This window comes from Capsicum annuum, chromosome 2, assembly GCF_002878395.1.
Source record: "Capsicum annuum cultivar UCD-10X-F1 chromosome 2, UCD10Xv1.1, whole genome shotgun sequence".
NCBI classification, from domain to species: Eukaryota; Viridiplantae; Streptophyta; class Magnoliopsida; order Solanales; family Solanaceae; genus Capsicum; species Capsicum annuum.
Window position 1 is genome coordinate 121,012,095 of NC_061112.1, and position 22,526 is coordinate 121,034,620.

General features: G+C 34.5%; 3 protein-coding genes across 3 annotated transcripts; 2 read left to right on the top strand and 1 right to left on the bottom strand.

Annotated features, from left to right (window-relative positions):
• Positions 1 to 2,064: 2,064 nt before the first annotated feature.
• Positions 2,065 to 8,253, bottom strand: LOC107859137 (DNA-binding protein DDB_G0278111). Its single transcript, XM_016704045.2, has 7 exons — positions 7,995 to 8,253; positions 7,107 to 7,172; positions 6,964 to 7,013; positions 6,799 to 6,863; positions 2,566 to 2,657; positions 2,396 to 2,467; positions 2,065 to 2,308 (listed from the first exon to the last, which is right to left on the bottom strand). The coding sequence occupies exons 1-7, from the start codon at positions 7,995 to 7,997 to the stop codon at positions 2,270 to 2,272; spliced, it is 387 nt and encodes a 128-aa protein (XP_016559531.1). The 5' UTR covers positions 7,998 to 8,253; the 3' UTR covers positions 2,065 to 2,269.
• Positions 8,254 to 12,074: 3,821 nt separating this feature from the next.
• LOC107859139 (probable methyltransferase At1g29790) lies at positions 12,075 to 15,828 on the top strand. Its single transcript, XM_016704047.2, has 2 exons — positions 12,075 to 13,484; positions 15,437 to 15,828. Exon 1 carries the CDS (start codon positions 12,356 to 12,358, stop codon positions 13,469 to 13,471), a length of 1,116 nt encoding a protein of 371 aa, XP_016559533.1. The 5' UTR covers positions 12,075 to 12,355; the 3' UTR covers positions 13,472 to 13,484; positions 15,437 to 15,828.
• Positions 15,829 to 16,952: 1,124 nt separating this feature from the next.
• Positions 16,953 to 22,496, top strand: LOC107859140 (coatomer subunit zeta-2). Its single transcript, XM_016704048.2, has 6 exons — positions 16,953 to 17,142; positions 18,811 to 18,970; positions 19,536 to 19,683; positions 19,779 to 19,856; positions 22,013 to 22,097; positions 22,220 to 22,496. Exons 1-6 carry the CDS (start codon positions 17,140 to 17,142, stop codon positions 22,277 to 22,279), a joined length of 534 nt encoding a protein of 177 aa, XP_016559534.1. The 5' UTR covers positions 16,953 to 17,139; the 3' UTR covers positions 22,280 to 22,496.
• Positions 22,497 to 22,526: the final 30 nt, after the last annotated feature.

Here is a 22,526-nt window from a genome sequence, read left to right on the forward strand (position 1 = left end):
AAACGTGTTCTAATAGTTCACTTTGTTTTTGAATGTTTTTTTTTTTTTAATAATTCATTATTGAATATTTATATGAAAGTTTGAATAATTTGAATTCGTCGTGTAGGATCCATTTGAGGGAAGTGCTATCTGTCAAGAATTTTTTCAATCGAAATCAAGACTTTCAATTGAAAAAAAGAAGAAGCATCCCTATCTATTGCATCAAATCGTTCAATAATTTTTGTGAATGATTTCGTCCATTCAAATATGTGAACAGTGACAAATGATGATAATATGTATGGAGTTATGATAATATGATAATTGCCTTTCGAAAGTGCGCGTGACACAGTTCAATTAAAATTGAGATCTAATTCCAAGAAAAAAGATTGCAAATATCTGGAATTTTCTTTTATCTCCTGGAAATCTATGAGAGAAAAAGATAGGTGAGGTGATTAAATAGTGGTGTAGGAACTCTATCGCCCATCCCATACATATATATAAAATGAAAATCAATCAACCAATAGTGAAGCTGACAAGAAAGGACATCCCAACCCAGTCTATTCACAAGTCCAAATAGTGAACCAAAACAACATTTCAACATCTCATTGCCTCATAAGCCAACAAAAATGACATTATATTACCCTTGGCCAGTTATGTACATCCCAGTTATGATTCATATAATATCCACATGATACCAGAAAGACCTAAGTCATCCTCAAACGCCTAAATTTATTTCGAAAATTCACTTAAATCCCTCAACTAAGGCATAGACCTATCAGGCCCCTAACTCACCCAAATTTTGATCCAATCAGGTCTTTTTTGCACAATCAACAAAAAGTATAGAGTGTGTGTAACACACTCGCCTTACGTGGCAAAATTGACCAATAAAAAAAATATAATAAAAAAAATATACATGGCAAATGAATTTTTTAAAAAATTATATGTTAAAAATTCAATTAAACAATGACACATGTTGAGTGGGTCCAAAAATTATTTTAAATATATTATAATTAAAAAAAAATAAACCGGTTCCCCCTTCTTCCATTCTCTTCTCCATTTTCTACAGAATATGAACTTTTAAAAAAAAAAAAAAAAAAAAAAAAAAAAATTTAACACTGGTTCACCCGCCTCCCCCCGGGCCCCCCTCCTCTTCCATTCTCTTCTCTATTGTTCTGCAAAGAAGCTGAACTTTTTGAAAAAAAAAAATTACAAATTGGGTTCCGATTTTCTCATGATACTTTCTCCATCAAGGATACTAATTTCTCCAAGAAAATGGTTCCCTATTATATTGGATTTGAGTTATTTGAGTTCATAAACATGTAATTTCGAACAATCTTGAAATTTTGAAGTTGATTTTTCGACGAGTCTCACCGAAAAATGCATTCGAAAATAGCTAAAGAAGACGATGAGTAAGGTCATGGTTTGCAAAGGAACATAACTTGAAGACGACGACGACGGAGATGTGAAGAAGACGATGAATGGGGGGCGGGGAGTTGCGAAGAAGATGAAAGGGTGTGTGTGTGTGTGTGAAGAAGACTGATGAGGGGGGTGCTTTTCTTTTCTTTTTTAAATAAAGAAATTATAATAATTAAAAATAATATTAATAAAATGATTTAAATATAAGTTTTTTAATTAAAAAAAAAGTAAAATATTATTTAGTCTACTATTCACGTGCCCAAGGAGAGTGTAATACTCTCCTTGCCAAATCAGAATTTTATGCCTAATAGGTATCAATTTTAGCACTTAACGTGTCTGGTAGATACAGGCCTTAGTTGAGGGGTCTAAGTGAATTTTCAAGATAAATTTAGGTGTCTAGCGATGACTTAAGCCTCCAAGAAAAGACACCAACATATGTATGGTACCAAACATAAGCACATTACTCTTGTTTTGAAGTTCAAAAATAGTTGGGTCTACTTAAGGCATTCAATTCTCTAGAGGTGCAAAACAATAGAGTACTATTTCTATTGCTTTTGAACTTGAATCACCCTTGTCTAGCATAGTAATAAGCACCCACAATTTTCCTGCTCTCTGTTTTTAGGTCCAAAAGATCAGCTTCAACAATCACAATTACAAAACTCAATTGTCTATTCTAAATTCGATATGATATTGGTAAAATATTTTCGAAATCGAAATCAAATTCTTTCCAGTGTGTATCAAACCAGTCGATGGTCACCCCTACCCATTCAAGAGTTTGACAAAGTTGGTGAGTATACAGTACACATCGCAATCAAGTCTCATACAAATTACAAATAACGCACTATATTATAACGCCTGGCATATGTCGAATCATTCAATCGTCATCCTCAAGAACATTGCGACGCCTCTGGATCTGAGAGGTGGTTAGAACAAACATGAAAGAAGATTCAGGCTACGGTCTATAAATCAAAAGTGATCAAAAAGTTGAGAAGAATCTTACTGTTACTTTTGTCTGCTTAGTAGTTTGGGTGTTGATTTGTTCAAGTAATTCTATAAGTTTCTGCTCAGAAACCTGCAAATGCAAACAATATCCCAACAATGGCAGTGAGGCCACCATAACTAATCACATAGAGGGAAAGATTGAAGGGAAGAAGAAGAAACAAAACTTACCTTTTCCGTGATCTGACCATATTGAGCAGCTCGGATTATAACATCTTCCACTCCTCTGGCCTTGTCAGGCTTCACAAGAGCAATTCGAGCAACTGGCTCATACAAAAATGAAATGCAGACCACAGGTCATACAATAAGTTATTAGAAGAAAATAGAGGCCAAAATTTTGTTATGGACTTGCAGAAAGCCCAGTAATTTTCAGCTCTCCCACTATATATGCTTATAAAAATGAGAGAATGACAACACCTAGATATGCTTCATTGTGTTGTTAAAGCAAAGACAAAACCGAATAAACTAAAAAATGAAAACAGCAAAGACCACCAATTATTCTGGTTATAATCCTTGCTAACTAGAGCAATTGATCAACTTATACAGAGCGCCCACACTTAACTAAATAAGGGCCAACAACCAATTTCATTGGCCAAGAGCTATCACACCAGATCATTAGATAAGGACGTAACATATCCAGTTTTACAAGAGCAGTTAATCTTTTACAAGATAAAATCTACAAGTGCTCATGTGGAGATGTTTAATAATCTCTAGAGACAGAATGTATGTGATCATACAAGACACAGACAAATAGGTCAGGCCTACATGTGATACGGAAACCAAAAAGTAGCTAAACAAACACACTTAAGGCATTACAAACAAGAGCAATAAGAATTGGTACAAGGGTTTAACTCCCCGAAGCATATCGTACACTAGGAAAGTGCAAATGCAAAGTACTGTGCATCCCCTTAAACACACAAGTATACTTTAGCTACTAAGCTTTGAAACATAGGCTTATTTCAAAGTAGGATCTTGAACTCAAGTATTAGAATGAGTCTTGGTAGATTTTCCCTGGGGAAGGCTTACCCCAACCCCCGTGAATCCCGTCCTGCCCTGCCTTGCAGGCAAACAAGATTTTTCTTTTCGCTGCTATTGTTCTCGCCATTGACGCACAGTAAGGATATTTTCCATTCTTCTTCAGTTTCTTTTCCTTTTTTTGGGTTAGTATCTTCTTCAGTTTCTCTTCCTTTCTTCTTTCTTTAATCATCAATTATGTATATATTGAGATGATTATTTATAGTTTCAAAAAAAAGTTAGCGTCCAAATAGGAATTATTTTTTGATAACTGTGGTGTCCGGGCCAGCTATTCGCTTACCTCGAATCCGTGGGATACCTGCCACATTCCATCAGCAGCAACAGGTAATTCTATCCACCAAGGCTAGGACAGATGCGAAGAATCATCTAGGGTTTTTTGTCTATCCTGAGATTTAAACCTAAGACTTCGGATTCTCAACACACCTCATTGACCACTAATAATGAATTGAGAAATTCGTAATGGAGTTTTGAGATTTGGATCCTAAAACTAATTCCACCATTGAGACCGAATAAATTGGTGGTGGTGTGATGAATTTAAACTATTGAATGCATCTAGAGAGAGTTTTATTGGAGAACTAATTTTTAGCCATTGTTAGACTGTTTTTGTTTTGAGCCGGGGGTCCATCAGAAACAACCTTTCTATCTCACCTCTGAAGTAGTGGTATGGACTGCGTACACTTACACTCCCTAGACCCCACCTGGTGAGAATATACTGGGTTTGTTGTTGATGAAGTTTGGGGAAATGATGGATTTGTTTGGAAATACATGCTTCAAATGAATTCATTGAGTTATTATGAATTGGTTGATGCTTTTGAAATGAACCTTAAGTAGGATTATCCTTTGAACAAGATAATTGAGATTTTAGGGGCTAAGGGCTATTTCAAGTTGATGAACTGGACTTAGTAGCTTATGAGTTTACATGGTTAAGCCTATTATTGTAGATTGTGAGTTATTGAATACTTGAAAAATTAGACAGACAAAGTGGAGCTAAAGCTTTGAGGTAAGTTAAGACAAACTTACTAGTAGAGATTCTGACAATTCATGCTCCCTACGTGTATGATAAAATGCTTAAAAATGTGTTTTGTAGCTAAGTGCTTGTGAGGGAAAGCGAGTGCTTAGTTCACCATATTTATGACTCGGTACAACTTGTGTGATACATGGCTCAGTTTTAAAATATATGTTTATGTGGAACATAACCTTGCTATGTGAACATAGTGTTTTGATTAATTGTTGTGTTATTTACCTGTTATGTCCATGTTCAACTCACACTTAGTGGTGTGATTACATTCACTTATGGAGAAGTAGCCAGCCTCATAGAGCATGAGTGCCCACACTGGCCAGGGTTAGCAACATCACACTCAGATTCTCAATTTAACAGAGCCAATTACAGTATCAATTTAGATTTAGTTATGAATTTACAAATCATTGTATTTTTCTGCAATTCATGTTCTATTCAGCAAGTCTTACTCCATCGTCTAAGGGGTAGCCAGCAAGACTTGTTGAGTATCCTGCCATCGTACTTAGCTCAAGAGGACCTGCTTCCTTTTTGGATGCAGACACACAGATACCACTGCACCCAGTGCCAACTGTTAAACCTAGTATCCAACTACAACTCTCGCTACTACCCATTTATTGGGAGATCTTACTTGGTCAGTTTATTTTCTGTCATTTTAGTACTCCACGGAATACTCTGAAGACTTTATGTTTGTTTGTTTTCATAATCTTTTAGTATTCTTTTAGAGGCTCATGCGTTTGACTTACTAGTAGTTTTTCAGATATTCAGCTTCGACTGGATTTGTTGTTTTGGGAGGCAGTTATCCTCATACCAGCTTAATAAATGATAGACATTCTCCTTTATTATTACTGCTATTGTCTCTTTAACTTAAAACGAAACAACAACAACATACCCAGTATGTTCCCACCAAGTGCGGTATGGGGAGGGTAAGTGTACGCAGTCCATACCACTACCTCAGAAGTGAGATAGAGAGGCTGTTTTCGGTAGACCCCCGGCTCAAAATTCTCTTTAACTTAAAAGTATGATTAAATAGTATTCACTCAGCCAAATCAGGGTCCACTCAGCAGCTTAGCTAGATCGGGCGCCAATCACGTCCCCCCAAAGTTTGGGGGCATGACACATTGTCATGCTATGGGATAGAAAGAAATGGTTGTGCATAGACACAGTGTTGCACACATGGGATAACCCTCAAGCTAAAGTAATACAACACTCTAGGCAGGTACATTTCCAATAATGAGCAAGAACATTCATTTTAGTAGTTGTCTCAACACAAACCCTTTGAAATATCTTATAATTTAAGTAGTAGTAGTCTTTAAAAGTTATGCTGGCAAGTATTATTGCACTTTATTTACCTAGTACGAAAATGTAATCCTTCTTTCTTCACTCTAGGTTCAAAGTTAAGCGTATTTAAGAAATCTGTGAATGGTCAATAAAACTTTTTCAATCTTATATACACTCCCTGCATCCAAAATTCAGACCCTAATGTTTCAAAGGCGAATGAGGCAAAGGATATGGAATGTGCCCTAATACATGAAGCCGATGCCTTCAAAACACATTTATACTAGGATTTATAAAAGAATCATATGTAAGTGGTAGAGTAAATTGATGCAAGTTAGTGCATAAACGTTATGAGTCGAAAAGATATACCAATTGTGGGAGCTAAGTTGACCCTTCTAGAAAACCTAGATAAGTTGCATCACTGGAAAATACTCTAAAATTTTACTTAACGATATTGAGTAAATTCTAAAGATCGGCAACTAAAAAGAGGTCCCAGAAGCTTAACACTTTCATAAAGAGCTAATAAAATGCACCATTTATGTTTGATGCCTAGGCAGAAACCCCAAAAAAGAACCTTATGAGCCTTGCATTGAGGAAAGCCTTGAGCCACACAATAGAGATGCATATGAAAAAGCCAGATCCTATTCACATGGAAACCAAGAGATAGTACATGGTGTTTGATTGCATCATATAATTATAGTTACATGGTCGAAATGTCTAAAGCAATAAATTCTGCAGGTTAATTGAAAGTCGTATTCAATGTTACTTTTTTTGAAGATGGATATTCTATGTTACTTCTATTCTAGCCATCAAATATAAGAAAATGTTCTATTCATTAAATTAGGGTGTAATTTACGTCAAAAAAGCCGCTTCTGAAGTTTGTATCTTCTATTGTTGATGATTCCGAAGATTCAAAGAGATGAAATATAATATTTACCAACTAGATACTCTATCCAATGTATCAAGAATCAATAATACACATAAACACAAAAATTAACAAAGAAACATGGAGAGTTCTTAATTCGTAAAAATTAAGATATCAAATATTTGGAAAATAATTCAGAAAATGCACCTACCTCTGGCCCTTGCTTCAGGAGTCAGAAGCTGAGTAAGCATCATTTGCCTTCGCTCATCAGCCTCCCTACATCAATAGCTTCTATAGTGGATATCAAATGTTGAAAGAACTACTATATTACTAACAAACACAACATTTTGTACGAATAAGCTATACAAAAATAAACCTTTTAGCATCATCCTGGGCTTTCTGCTGGTCATTGTTTTGCTGGGTTCCCTATTTGCCCAAAATTATATTTAGTGAAGATATTGTAAAGTTCAAAGCTTGACAAGGTATAACCGAATTCCAAAAACAGAGACAATTATTTACCGCGCCTTGTTGAGCCATGAGCTCCTGCATTCTCCTTTGCCTGATAGCTTCCAACTCTGGGTCAGCCTACAATAATTACAAAAAATAAAAATAAAATCTATCATATACCAGATCAAACAATTTCAAGTTTCAAAATTAATCAATGCTTCAAAGAATAGTCCAACTAAAATAAACTTCTCTAGATTTGGTAAACAAATTTAGAATTCAATAAACAAAATCCTTATGCAACAACAACGACATACCCAGTGGAATCCCACAAGTGAGTTCTCCGGAGAGGAGTATACACAGACCTTGCCACTACCTCGTGGAGGTAGAGAGGCTATTTCCGAAAGACACTCGGCTCATGTGTAGCAATTCCAGGTACAAAGGATAAGAAAACAGTGACAAAAAATATAGCAACTAACAAGGTAAACAGTGCAAAGTCTACAAGAACAACAACAAAATAGTGTGGTAATCTATCACAAGCAAGGACTACAATACTACTGCTAGTACCAGCTACTTTTGAAGGATCGGACACACACACATTTCTGAACAACATAAGCCAAAAACCAAAACTTAAAAAAAAAAAAAAAAAGGGCAGCCCGGTGCACTAAAGCTACCGCTGATACACCAAAAAAATGCAATTCCAAGCAGATTCATAACAAACACCCAGCTGCCACTCTCCCTTTTCCCTTTGTCCAAAAAAAGGCCATCGAATTTCATACGAATGCCCAAAAATCATAACTCATTAAAGTAGAAATACCAGAATTTGACAAAAATCCAGTAAGAAAAACAAATTAAAGTAAGTCTGTAGCAACCCTAAACAGAGAAATAGTGCTGAAAATCAAAACGGCAAAGTGAAATTCATAAAAAATTGAGCATAGAAACAAAGCGGGCATGTGAAATTACCATCTTTTCTCTGGGAATTAACGAATTTCAGTTGCAGCAAAACGGAAAATGATAATGGAAAAGGAGAAGAAAAGAAACACACAGCGTTTGAAAGACGCGATTTTTTTAACCTCTCCGCACTTAGTTATGTGCGCATCCGATTCGTTTAGGCCCGTTTGGCCATTGGAATTTTTTTTCCAAATTTTCTTTCACTTTTTTTGAGAAATAGTGCTTAATTTAAACAAAACTCAAATTCCAAGATTGTAATTTTTAGAAAAAATTTATGGTGGGAGAGGTGCGCCAAGTTATTTTTATGTGAGGGCTTTAGTTATTGACAAGTGTATATTGTGGGACCACTTCTTTTAACTTTCCTCCAATTTTTTTTTTTTTTTAAAGTTTGTTTACTTAAAACCTTTGATAGAACATCAGTAGCAATTACTATTCCTTTCTTTTCAAATAAAACCTCTTTTTGACTTTATTTAATACTTGATGTTTAATTATAAAAATTTTAGTTACTACATAAAATAAATAAAAACTCATAATTTATTTTTTGATTTCATTATAATTTTGTTTTCAACTTATCCTATTTTTTTTATTTTCATACAAGTAATCTGATTTAAATTATATTTTATACTTAAGTAATATTTAAAATTTGTAAGAAAAGTACATTTAAATAACCAACACAAGTTTAATTTTATTTTATTCAAATAAAATGAAAAAATATTTGTAATAATGTATAGTAGCTCATACGTACATTCTAATATGTGACATTATGTGACTATCTATCTTGAGATATTACTCTTTTAAAGCATATTTAAGGGATAATACTCACAAAATATCTGAACTTTAATTGGATTTTCAGTTGAGCATATTGAACTTTTGCGGTGGTCTATTACTCCCTACATATTTTTTTTGTATTTTAATTACATATATTTGCTCACTTGGACACGTGTAAATAATACACTCGCTAGTACACGTGTAAAATGAAATCCACCAGCCGCCAAAATTGGATATAGAGTTTCGGAAAAATTAAATCCACTTTAAAAAGTTTAGAGAGTAATAGGACTCTCACAAAGTTCAGTGCGCTCAACTGAAAATTCGGTCAAAGTTCAACTATTTTTGTAATTATTATCCCCATATTTAATGTATGTTTTAGAAAAAATTAGTCAACTTTGGTGATTTTACTAAATTTTTAAAAATTGAGAACATAAGATTAAAATTTTAAATAAAATGAATATATATAGATTTTTTATTTCACGGTGAAGTGCATATTAAATAGCATGACAAGACAAATTGAAAGAATTAATAACGTTCTATAATTAGTATTTTGATGATCAATTCATTAAAGTCATTCTCAATGAATAAGGATAGGAATAAAAATACAAATATAAAATTTTAACCGTTAAGTTATTTTGTAAGAATAAATATGCGTTAAAATGACAATCCTTTTATTTTCTTTCATTTTAAAAACATAGTGCATAAAGTACCACGACACTAAATATGAATATACAAAAAAAAAAATGGATATTGTACCAAATAATAAATCAAAAAAATAAATTAATGACTTCGTATTGAGAAAAAGTCAAAATTCAACTTATTATATTTTATTACAACACCATCAATTCAGTTAATTTTACAACTAGAGTGTGAAGAGATTTGAATATATATAGATTTTGCCTGTATTTCGTTAAAGCAGAGGGCAGTGACGGATTTAAATTTTTTGTTCAGGGGGTCCGACATATAAAGAAGTAAGCATATATAAAAAGTACATTATAAAAATAAAGTGTACACCCGCTAAATTGTAACTTGCCTTATCATGTTCGTTTAACATTACTTTCAAATTTTACCTTGCGAACCTTCATAAAAAATAATGTTTTTTATTTCTTTCACTTTATAGTTTTGTTTTATTTAAATTTTCTTTCTTTCAAATTAATACCCTCACACACCAAAAAGGTTCTTGAAAAGTGTAAGCATTGAATTATTTATATTATAATATATATTTCATACTTAATAAAAAATACTGAACAACAATTTTAAAATATATTTTAAAAGAACGAGCTATGTAATTCGATAAAATAATCTGTAAACGTTGACAAAGCAAAAATTTTGTATATTATGTAAAATTAGTCAAATATATGAAGTTATTTTGAACAAACGCGACACATAACGTATAAAAAGAAATATGCATAGTATTTTTTATTTATTTATTTGGGGGTAGGAAAGGGGTTGAGAATTAATTTGAAAATTATATAATTCTAGCTATAACTTTAAACTAGTATTGAGAGTATCGAAAAAGAAAAAGGTGAAATACCCAAATACTTGAAAAATAATAAATAAATAATTTTTAAATAAATATATAATAAATACACATATTTCTAGTATTCAGGCCCAGTTGTCAACAATGAAACAATCAAAGCGTAATTGGACATTAAATAATAAAAGGAGTGAGGAGTGAAAAAAGTTGTTAAAGAATTATCAAAAAAGATGCAACAAACGGGATTCGAACCCGCAGCGTGGGTCCCAAAACGACCCCCCTAGGCCACTGAGTTACGCCTTTCTATTTTATTAAGGGGGTTCATTAAAAACTTTATATCCTTATACTTCAACTTTGACCTTATATACATAAGGTAATTTTTTAGTTGAGGGGGTTCCCCCCACACCCCAACGTAGATCCGCCCCTGGTAGAGTGGTCTATTAAATTTTATTAATATGAGAAATTTTAATTTGACAAATAAAAAATTCAAACATAAATAACTGGCTAATAATCAGAAATATATATGTATTAACATGACACAAAGAAGAAAAATGTATGACTGAAGATAAAATAACCGAGAGAAAATAAATATATGATTGAATATAATGCAATTGAGTAAAAGGAGAAATTTATGAACAAAAAGTGATCCACAAAATAAATAGAAATATTAAAACTGTAAAAAACGAAAATAGAACTGACATTGGAGAGAGGGAAGAAAAAAGAGCGACAGAGGCAATGGGAGTGGGGCCCACATCTTTTTTTCTTCTTATAAAATAATTACCCTCTTACGTCAAGTCATATTTGTGCCTCTCCCACCATAAATTTTTTCGTAATTTTTATAGTAAATGTCTACTTGGTTTATTTAGGTTTACAATTATAGTACTGAAATTTTCTTTCCAAGTTATAGATTATATGTGAAGTTTGAAATATAATTTGATTCCAAATTTTTACGTATGAAATTAAAGTGGTATGTTATTATGGTGGCTGTTATTTATTTAAATATGTCTTTTGAATGGGTGAATTTGTTTTAATAGGTTAAATTGATAATTGAAATCAAATGCTACCGAATTAAAACTCAAATTGAACTTGGTTAGTTAAATTTATCATTGAACAAAATATTAATTTATGAGAAAAGCATAAAAAAATTGATTTCATAGTTTTTTTTTTTTTTTTTTATAGAAAAGTTATATAATTACAAATATATTTATTCATACGCATGTCCATTCTCAATATTCATATGTAACATATAAATAGACATAAGCAACACTCATCATATTGCACACATTTGAAGACTACTCTTATTTTATAACATCTACTTATTATTTATATTTTATGTAATTAATTCCCTATAAAAAGTTATTTGTCTTGCTCTTTAAGTTAACCAAATCGTTTCATATGAACAATTATCTCCAATTAAATATTGTTTAAACTACCAGTCTGTATAATTTAGTGACTATTATTCATATTTTATCAGTTTGAAACCAAATCATGCTTAACAAAGTATTGGATTAGAAATCAAAAGAATCCCATGTTCACGTGCTTCCAAAACTCCACTTGATTATTTTATAATAACACAACACATCTAAGATTCACCAAAACACATTAAAAAGTAAACTATTACTCTTCCCTTTATTTTCAATCCAATCAGATTCATTTATTATTTAATAAAAGTAATATTAAAATGTTATATATTATACTTTTTCTCATACCGTATGATAAATAGTACGTATATTTTAAATATTAATTAAAATTCATATAATTTAATCTAAAAAATGAAATATAACGAGTAAAAATAAACTAGCAACGAGGCATGTCAAATGCAAGTAAACACATTGACTGTCCACAAATGCAGAAGTAAACACAAATGCAAGTCCACGTAGCAACTGCCCACTCACATTTCAGATCCAACAAAACATTCACATTCACATACTCTATTTGTTAGTAACTAAAGAAACTACTTATCATCCTGAAATTCAGACATCAAAAGATGTCTTTGTTCACATAGATCTAACTCTTTGAGTCGGTAGTAATAGTCGGAGTAGTAATATAAAGCACAAAACTTTATGCTTTTCTTCATCTTTTTACACTCTTTAAAGTGTATCAGTAACCAAGAAAATCTTGCCAAAAAATGGGGTTCACTATGGGTCTAAACTTGCTTCTATTGGTAGCTATGGTGGCTACCAACATTCTTTCTTTGTATCACCTCTCTTCCAATATCCAATCCAAGCCCCCTGCAGCTCCACCTGTACCCGACCACCTTCTTCATCAACTTCAGACAATACGCGCCACCATTAACCACCTCACGCGCCTACACCCTCCAGCTCCTCCATCTGCCAAGAAATCTACAGTTAGCATCCCTTCTGACCTCCTTCTCTACACTCATCTGTCACCTATTGCTTCTTCTTGTAAAGACAATCCTGATTTGCTTTATCAGTACATGAACTATACACCCTTTAGTCTTTGTCCCTCAGATTCTTCAGTAGCTGAGTCTCTGATACTTAGGGGGTGTCACCCTCTTCCAAGGAGGAGATGCTTTTCAAGAACCCCTTCTAGTATCCCAAATTCACTTCCTAAAACCCCATTTTCTACACTACCTGAAAAGTCCTTGTTGTGGAACAGTTACACTTGCAAGAGCTTTTCTTGTTTGTCTCAGTCTAATCCCAACATGGGATTTGATATGAAAGTCGAGCAATCAAGATTCTTGGATTATAAATCAGGTCTGGATCTCCCAATTCCACAATTTATCCAGCTGTCTAAGTCCTCAAAAAGTGTCATTAGGCTAGCACTTGATATTGGTGGTGGTACAGGCACTTTTGCAGCACAAATGAAGCTGCATAATGTGACTGTTGTGACTACAACAATGAATCTTGGTGCTCCTTATAGTGAGACTGTGGCACTTAGGGGATTGGTGCCTTTACATGTGCCTTTGCAGCAGAGGCTGCCTGTGTTTGATGGGGTGCTGGATCTTGTGAGATGTGGTCATGCTGTGAATAGGTGGATTCCAGTGACCATGATGGAGTTCTTGCTTTTTGATATTGATAGAGTGTTGAGAGGTGGTGGGTACCTCTGGTTGGACCATTTCTTTAGTAAAAAAGCTGATCTTGACAAGGTTTTTCAACCCTTGATCTGGAAATTGAACTACAGGAAGGTGAAATGGGCGGTAGAAAATAAGAATGATGCTAGTGGTGTGAAGAATGGGGAAGTTTATTTGACAGCTCTTCTTCAAAAGCCGCTTTCGAGATGAACATCTAGTTCAGGTAACCTCTTAGTCTCTCTGAAGATGAGATCATATATTGTTTTAGTGGCTGGAGTTAGAAATATTGCTAGTAGTGAGAGATCTAAAGTAGTTTAGTACTCCTATTACTTTTGTCCTGGCACTTAACTAATGAAAGCACCAATAGACATAATCAAAATCTCCTCGCTTGACGCTGAGAAGCTAGAGTGTCCAGGTAATGCTAGTTCAAAGCTTTCTATCTTTATCATCTACTGCAAATATAACATTTTTAGTAAATATGCACCTTCACCTACCCAAGGGTGTGCCTTAGTGCTCAATGAAGTGGGCTGAGAACCCTGGGGTCTCAGGTTCAAATCCCTCTAGACAAAAAAGCATTAGGTAATTTTCTTCCCATCTGTCCTAATTGGTGGATAGAGCTACCTGGTACTATTTGCCGGTGGCAGGTGGCAGGTATCTCGTGGAATTAGTTGAGGTGCGTGAAAGCTGTCCCAGGCATTATGGTTATCAAAAATAAGATATGCACCTTCTTCACCAGTGCACATTTCTCATTTTCAAGATGGAAGTTATTGGTTTTGCTTCACTCCTCACACTTTTCTTTTTAACAACAATTGTAGCTTGAAATCGAAAGCGGACTCAAATTTTCCATGTCTTATGGAGCTTTAGTTGAAACAAAGTATTTAATGTTGTACTCTTTATACCTTCTGAGGCTACCCTACTGCCTTAATTATCTGGTTTTCAGTTGTTTTGAGATGAACCTGCTACAGATTTCTTTCTCGATACACTTGATTATTCATTAAGTAGAGATCCTTCGTAGTAAAAGCCTTTTTCCCAGTAGAAACTGTTACCTTTCTAGTGCATTTCCAATTCACTTAGCCTTAGATGGGAGACTGGCGGCTTGAAGTGGAATATTTCAGGTTTGTACTGTGTCCCCATCTTGTCAGAGCTCCATATTGGTCCAAAGTGCTACGGTGATATCTACGTTTGCCGTTCTTTCATTTACTCCGGTCTTTCCAGAATCTATCCAGTTTCCTATTGCACTGTTCTCTCTCACGATGATCCTTTTAAACGTGATTCTCAATAACAGATCCCTGACTTCTCCGTTATGTCCAACCCCTTAACTCCAGCAGTGGTTTACATCATTTTTTCACCCAATTGCACTGTTGGTACATAATTTGTAAGGTCCTGTACTCTTTGTTCTAGTTTTTTTTAACCATGCATATAGCACCAGAATATAAAAATGATCTGCAAAAATGTTAACGTCCCTTAACAATGTAAATTTTATGTCACCAAGAAGCCACATGGCTTAAACATAATTTTTCCAGATGTTTTGAGGGTTCAAAGTCTGTTTTTATCTATAAATTATTTCTAGAGGCGATAAGATTCATCATTTAACTACAAGATCTACCCATTACCTCTTTATATATGTATTGACAATTTGTATGCATGTTAGAAGTAGCCAATAGATTTTGGAGTCAATTGATGATCTTTATTCTCCAAAAATCGTTCTTGAATGAAAACACACCCTGGATCCTCATAAGGCTAAAAAAAATGTGTCATATGCAAAGCACTTGACTCTTTCCATCCAAAAATTAAATCCGTTGAGAGATAGATTCCATTCAATTTAACACACTACCTTCCTGCAATTGCTGTCCTGTGAATTATACAGCTCAAAATGATCATTAAGGCCTGTAATGAAGGCCATCCTGAATGATTATCGACAAATTCCCCATTTATGACTGTCACGTGGTGTTACGTTTCCCATCTAGCTTGTATGCCAACTGCATGCCATGCATTTCGTTCGAAAACCTGATTGATAACTAACAGCCCGGCCAATTATGACATTGATTTGGCTGTTAACAACACGTATCATTAATTCCAATAATTTGTCTTTCTGAAAGCTGCTCAAGTAGATCAGTTCTTTCCATCCTTTTCGAGGTTGTTCTAAAATTTTAGCTTTTTGTTGTTGTTTTGCAGATAGCACTGCTAGATTTGGATATGATTATTTGATGCCAAATGCTATGTTGTGTCAAGATATGTGATTAGTCTGCATTTGGGTTGAGAATTCTTTCAAGGATCCAAACAACAGAAAACTGTGCACCAGAGTGATACAGTCTGCAGCAAACAACAGTGGCAGCTGCTCTAATAGATAGATAGTTATTTCCCTTCATTCATTTGTCAGTTTTGATGTAATCTTTGCTGATTTTGAGACTATACAAGTGGAATATCTGGTAGGGAAAACCGAGCCGGAGGTTTGAAAATGATAACTATTATAACTGTAAAGATATTGCAGGAAAGTGATGTAAAAGAACTTGCAATCCCCTCTGCCATCTATAAAGAGTGATGCTACTGTGACAATTGGTATTGCATTGATGAGTTCTTTGCTTCATTCATTATTTCAACTAGTATTGTTTAATGGGTTTCTGCTTTGATATCCATTTCTTAACTTTTTTATTTTTTTACTTAAATATCAGACTTAGTTTGTCTCATGCATGACTCGAACCTGTTGTGATCCAAGCCACAAGTCCCTCGAGGCCGGCCTCAACCTTACCACTCGAGTTGAGTCCCTGGGACCAATTTTTTCTAAAATCAAATACGAGACAGTTTGCTAACGCGAAGATATCAGTGACCCCAAAAGATAAAATTAGGATATCTCATGTAGTTGCGAAGTACTCCTTTTTTCCCCCCTTAAATTTATTATTTGAGTGTTAGTCTTTATTTCTCAAGTTAGTTTTCTTTAAAGAAATTGAAATTAGCTGCACATTTTTCTCTAATTTTTTTCGTAATCGTCATAAGTTAACGCGGAGTTACAAAAAAAAAACATACCTCTACCATACGAAATATCTTTAAGCTGACCCGATAATTTGTAACTAGCCCAATACTTGTCCTTGATCTGACAGAACAATGATCCAAATAAAAACTTACTACTATAATTTTAAACCATAACTTCAAAAAGATAAATTTGAACCTTTATTCAAAGTATTTTATTATATAATCTAACCGATCTAATGCTGGGATTTCGCTATAATAAAAAATAAATACAAAATATGAACAGTAAAGATATGAATAATCTCAAAGTATCACAAGATTTTAAAAAATCTAGTTATTTAATGCGGTAGGCGTTTGAACAATTTCTCTGGCTAGAAACTTCAAAAGCAACTTTCACAAGTTGTACCGCGTAGCAAAAATTGAAACTCCACAAGCAAATAATAATAATAATAATAAATAAAAAATTGAGTTTAGCATTATTCACCTCTAAATTAGATTATGAATTCCAGTCCCCACTTATAAAAAAGACCACGGTGTAATAAATATTATACTTTAATTTAATCTGAATTAATATTATGTTTTCAACTTTGGGAGTAAATAATTAAACATTTAAATTCATATAAAACTAAATAAGTAACACATGCTTCTTGTATGTCATTGTACGTGGTAATTTATGTACTATGTGTGTCTTCTAATATGTATTATGCCCCATAAAATACACAAATTAAATATCTAAATGAAATTAATTCTCAATAAATAAAATATGTAAATTATTTTGAGACGAAAAAATTATATAAAAAGGAAAATAAAGAAGTTGACGCCCCAGCAAACAGGTTTAGCTCCTCCTTTCTCTACGGCGTGCATTTTTGGTGTGTCCGTACATCCGGCGATCCCCCAATTTTTCACTCACAATGGTCAGCTCTCCTTCTTCCCCTTTACCCCTTTTCATAATTCTCAACTAAAACTAAACTCTTTGCTTTTATTTTTTGTTTTGTAGATATATTTTTTGCTCATTCTTTTTTATCGCTGATCTTGTATTGTTGGTTCAATTCTTCGGTGGTCAAATTTTTTTTTTTTTTTTTGTATTTTGGGTTTTTTTGTTTTAGTTGAATTGGAAGAGCTAGCCTAGTGTGTTCTTTTTTGTGCCTGATCTCTTTGATTGTACATGTTTTTGTTAAGTTTGTTACATGGAGGTAAAAATGTGAGGTTATATGAATCAGATCCTATGTTGCTGCACCCGTGACGGATTCTCCAAGAATGCACTATTTTTGGAGTATCTGACACGCGCCATTTTGATATTTTTGAAGAGTTCGAGCAACGTAGATCAGATCTATCATAGTATAAACTCTCCCAATAATGGGAAGAAAAAATTAATAAAAGAAGAGGAAGGATTACTTTCACTCTATACAGCACCAGTTATCAGTTAAATATTTTTTGGAATGCTTTAAGGCGGACAGCAATCCACACAATTTAAGGCAGATTTGGGTTTAATCTTAGTTTAATGTTTCTTCAAATGGGATGCTGGGTTCATCTCTTTAGAATGGAATTCTTGCTTAAGAAGAAGGGAGTGTGGTACTTTATAACGGAGGCGAAGATATTATTTAGTGAGGGTTTTGTATCAAGAGAATGAAGGGAAAGGGCCACTGAGCAAACTTCTGGTTTAAGCTGTTTGAATCTTTTTGTTTTGTACATTAGTTGGACGTAATCTGAGTGAATGTAGTTGATGGTCGACATATATAGCTGTGTAGGCCGTGAGAAAGGCCAGCCAGTTTCTTTTATGTTGCAGTTGTGTTTGGTTTGGAATATGATTTATGCTACACTTGTGCTTTAACAGAAAACTAAAAGGAGAATTTTTAACAGCGGGTGTATCTTGGAATTTTGAGACTATGGTTAAACGTGAACTGTTGATAGATAGAACCATGAGTAATTCATGAATGACTTCCATGTATCTCAAATGTGGCGATATATGGTTTTTTTAACCTATTTCCCTATAAAGCAGGAAAAGAAATTCATCCTTTTTTTGGTCATACATGGATGTGAGACTCTGGCTATGGATGGTTTTAGGCGGGCTAGAGGTAGACCGAAGAAATATTGGAGGGAGGTGATTAGGCATGATATAAAGCAATTACAGCTTACAGAGGACATGACCCTTGATAGGAAGGTGTGGAGGACGCGGATTAGGGTAGAGGGTTAGGGGGTGGGAGCGCGGCGGTAGTAATAGGGGAGTGCTCCTTTGGGTCTGGAGTTTCTGGTTCGTAGTGTTGGGGCTGTAGTTTTTGGGGTTAGTGGTGTTGGCTTTTTTGCATCCCGTACTAGTTTATTATGCACTTATCTTTTGTGTTTGTTATACTGATAGTTTGTTTTCTGTACCATACTCGTTTGTATCCGCTTACTTTTTGTATTTGTTATACTGTTATTGGTCCTAAGCTGGGGTCTATCGGAAACAGCCTCTCTACTTCTCTTGAGGTAGTGGTATGGTCTGCGTACACTCTACCCTCCCCAGACCCCACTAGGTGGGAATACATTGGGTATGTTGTGTGTAGACAGATCCTGGTGTAATTTCTTTCAAAACATTTTTGCAGGAGTCCTGCCCTGCAATTAAGAACATTCTGCTTCTAGATTCTGAAGGAAAGCGTGTTGCTGTCAACTACTACTCAGATGATTGGCCAACAAATGCTGCAAAGGAAGCTTTTGAGAAGGCTGTGTTTGCCAAGACTCAAAAGACTAATGCTAGGGCAGAAGGTATGATCTCTCTTTAACCGTTCATTTATTTATTTATATTTAGTTGTGCTCTTTCTAAATGTCTCCCTTCCGACATGCAAAGGAAGCAAAACTCATCCGCCCAGTTGGTGAGGTTCCATTCTTCATTAAAGTTGGTTGTGATACCATCTTATGCAGTATACCTTACCAGTCTTTGCAGACATAAAATTTTATTATGAAACTTTGGTGGTATTGTCTTAAATCAAGAGCCAAAAACAAAGACAAGCTATTAGAAGGTTTGCTAATTTATCAAAGAGGAACTTTGGTTATTGTGGGTGGATTGATAATAATAATCTTAAAAGACTTGGTTTGTGCTGTTTGCTTGCATGTCTTCTTGAAATTGATTGTCTGCAGGTCATATGATTACTCGTTATATCTTGGGAATTGTTTTATGCCAGTGACTAAATTGGAGTCATGAAAGGATGCCGTTGTGCTTAGGCAGTTCTGCTACATATATTTTTTTTGTAAATTGTTTGCTGCTGAAGCTCTAACTTTGTGATCGGAAAGCCAACTTTCATCTATCTGACATCGCTTACTTTTTCTGCAGCTGAGATAACAATGTTTGATAATTATATTGTTGTCTACAAGTTTGCCCAAGATCTTCATTTCTTTGTTACTGGGAGTGACAATGAAAACGAAATAATCCTTGCCAGTGTGCTCCAAGGATTCTTTGATGCTGTTGGTATTCTTCTTAGGTTGTCTACAAAAGCAGTCTTTTCCTTTTCAATATGCATCCCTTGATATTTTCGTCTTCATGTATTCATCTTTCTGCACATGCCTTTTGTTTTAGGGTCAATGTAGAAAAGAAGGAGGCTCTTGAAAATTTGGACCTTATTCTTTTGTGTCTTGATGAAATTGTTGATGGCGGGTAAGAGAGTCGTACCATGATTATTTTATTTATTTTTTAATTCTGAATTATAAAATCCTCGTTTAATCCTGCTTTCTCGTACTGTTTTGCTGCAACTTTTACTCGATGTTTGTGCAAATACTGCATGTCAGAAACTGTTATTTCTTCTTTGTAGTTATAGAGAATTGTAGTTTCAAAAGCTTATCAAACTTGCTGAACCATATTAAAATTGATATTTGGATTTAATTTGCGACAAATTGGGTGAAATAAAAGGTAATTATGAAGTTAACAAGACATTTTCTCTTTATGGAGACTGATTAAGACAAGACTTCTGTTCAAATGAATCATAGGACACTTCTTAAGCGCTATGTCCAAAATATCTACTTCTATTTTTTGATTATAGGTACTTTTGTGCTAAGTTGCTCGGACTCGGGTGCGGGTGTCCGATACGGGTACGGATCTAGAGGTCGGATCCTTCACTGTCTCAACTTAAAGATTCGGGGATATGGATCTAGGGATGGATACGGGTGCGGGGATTCGGCGAAAAATAATTTAAATATCTAAAGTAGAGTTATAAAACATAAATTTTAAGATATTATGTGGAAAATTTAAGGAGAAAATATTTTTGAAGAAGAAAATCCTGAAAGGAGATAAAAAGAAAAGCAATAACGTAGAAATTTCTATATACAAGGTATTCCATTTTTCTTCAATTTCACCTTAGCTTTTATTTTGATTATAGAATTTCTTAAATTGTTTGGACTTTCCCAGTCAATTTTGGTCAAAGTACCCAAAATCAGTTGACCATTTCGAGTACGGATCCCACACCCACACCCACGTCGTGTCGACACGGGTGCGGCACCGAAAGTGAAGAGTCCGAGTAACTTAGCTATAAAGAGCTCTCATCAGCTTGACTGTTAACATTTTGAGTCATATATAGATGGTAGTACATGACACACGTTGTTTTGGACAGTCACTCTATTAGCTACACGTTTTCTGTGTTAGTGACTTCATTTTTATGACACGTTGCCTCTAGGGAGTTGGGTTGAGTGGCTTTTTTCTTTGATGGTGTACGTTCATTGGTTTTAGTCGAGTAGTTTTGCTTAACTGTTACTTTAGACTCTACGTGTGTTAATATGCCAAACCAACGTTTTCCATAGAAAATAATTTATCGGAAATAAGTGTTTTTTTTAAACTTTCTGGTGTTCGATGAGTAAACTAAAAGATTGGTCTCAAGAGCATTTTCATGCAATTTAGGAAAATACTTTGAATATGCAACATAGGAAAATATTATGGTGGAGTGTTGTGGGAGTGGGTGGATGGTGGGGGTTTGGAAGGTGGGGAGGAGACGATGAGCTTGGAATGTCACTTATGACACTTTGTTCCCTCTTGCATTAGGGAAGTCATTTGACGGATTTTTGATGGAACTTGTTTTCCTAGAAAAATGTTTTTCCATAGTTATTTTGATGAACCAAATATGGGAAAATTGGAAAACAACAAAATACCTGGTGGGATCCCACAAGTGAGGTTTGGGGAGTTAAGAGTATACACAATCTTTACCCCTAGCTTGTGAGGTAGAGAGGTTTTCAATAGACCCTCACCTTCTTACGTGCAAAAAGAAAATCCATCTTCTTCCTCTGACGGTTTATTTAACCAAAACTTTTAGATCTTTGGTAATAATTCTACCTTTGGTTTCTCACTCAGGAAACTTACATTCCTTTGTAGTTATTATTGCTATAGTGTGTAGGGAAGTAAGATGGCATTTCCTTTTAACTCTGTCCATTTTTAAAGGGTTGAAAAATCTATGCATGAGAAGCATACAATTATAAAAAAGTTATCCAACTCTTAACATTGGAAATAATCCACATGGCTGCTTCTTCTATCAACATAGCTAATATTTGCAGAAAATGTTTTCCTCCATACTAAACACACCATCAATGTCCATCTCTTCATCCATCCCAAGCTTCCACAGTATTAGGAATTCATACCCCTTTTGACATACCGTGTGTTGTACATATTAGAGTGTTTGACCTTGAGAAAAGATATGGAAAAGAACGCGAATATTCAATCTTGCTCTCAATTTCAGTTATAGTGAACCAAGCTGATAGAGAATTTGAAACTACTTCTGATTAACTTACAATCTTATGAAGATCCTCCATTTCACTTTCTTATCTTTGTAGAATTGTTCTTGAAACGGATGGAAATGTTATTGCTGGAAAAGTGGCAAGCAATAGCGTGGATTCTGGGGCACCTTTGTCAGAGCAGGTAATATTGCTCTCTTTCCTGATGTTTTTGTCCTTCAAACTGATGGAATAATTGCTTCACTAACTACCAGCTCGTCCAATCAACTCATTTTTTCACTACACGTCCTTTGTGGTTTTCTGCAGACTATAAGTCAAGCATTGGCAACTGCACGAGAACACTTGGCGAGGTCTCTTCTCAAATGATTTATTGGGTCAACAGAAGAAAGGTGAATGAACTAATTGACGATCATCAAGTTGCATGTGTTTCAAAGAGGTTTCAACTTATCCCAACATGTTTGGATTTTGTTGGATACGCTAAAGATCTAAATCATGTAATGCAAACCTGAGTGTAGAGCGGGGTAAAGAACTCGTTTGCAATGTGGATTTTGGCCTTACATAGTGTCATTGACTCTTTTCTTCATGATTTTATTTTTTTGGTACAGCCCCCCCC

What these genes read in the sequence shown, in the direction of transcription:
- LOC107859137 (XM_016704045.2), bottom strand. An exon ending in GCCCAGGATGATGCTAAAAG is followed by an intron (nt 6,864 to 6,963) that starts GTTTATTTTTGT and finishes CTATTGATGTAG; the next exon opens with GGAGGCTGATGAGCGAAGGC. An exon ending in CTAAGCAGACAAAAGTAACA is followed by an intron (nt 2,309 to 2,395) that starts GTAAGATTCTTC and finishes ACCACCTCTCAG; the next exon opens with ATCCAGAGGCGTCGCAATGT.
- LOC107859140 (XM_016704048.2), top strand. An exon ending in GATGAAATTGTTGATGGCGG is followed by an intron (nt 19,857 to 22,012) that starts GTAAGAGAGTCG and finishes TTATCTTTGTAG; the next exon opens with AATTGTTCTTGAAACGGATG. An exon ending in GGGCACCTTTGTCAGAGCAG is followed by an intron (nt 22,098 to 22,219) that starts GTAATATTGCTC and finishes GGTTTTCTGCAG; the next exon opens with ACTATAAGTCAAGCATTGGC.
- LOC107859139 (XM_016704047.2), top strand. Translation starts at nt 12,356, where the DNA reads ATGGGGTTCACTATGGGTCTAAACTTGCTTCTATTGGTAGCTATGGTG.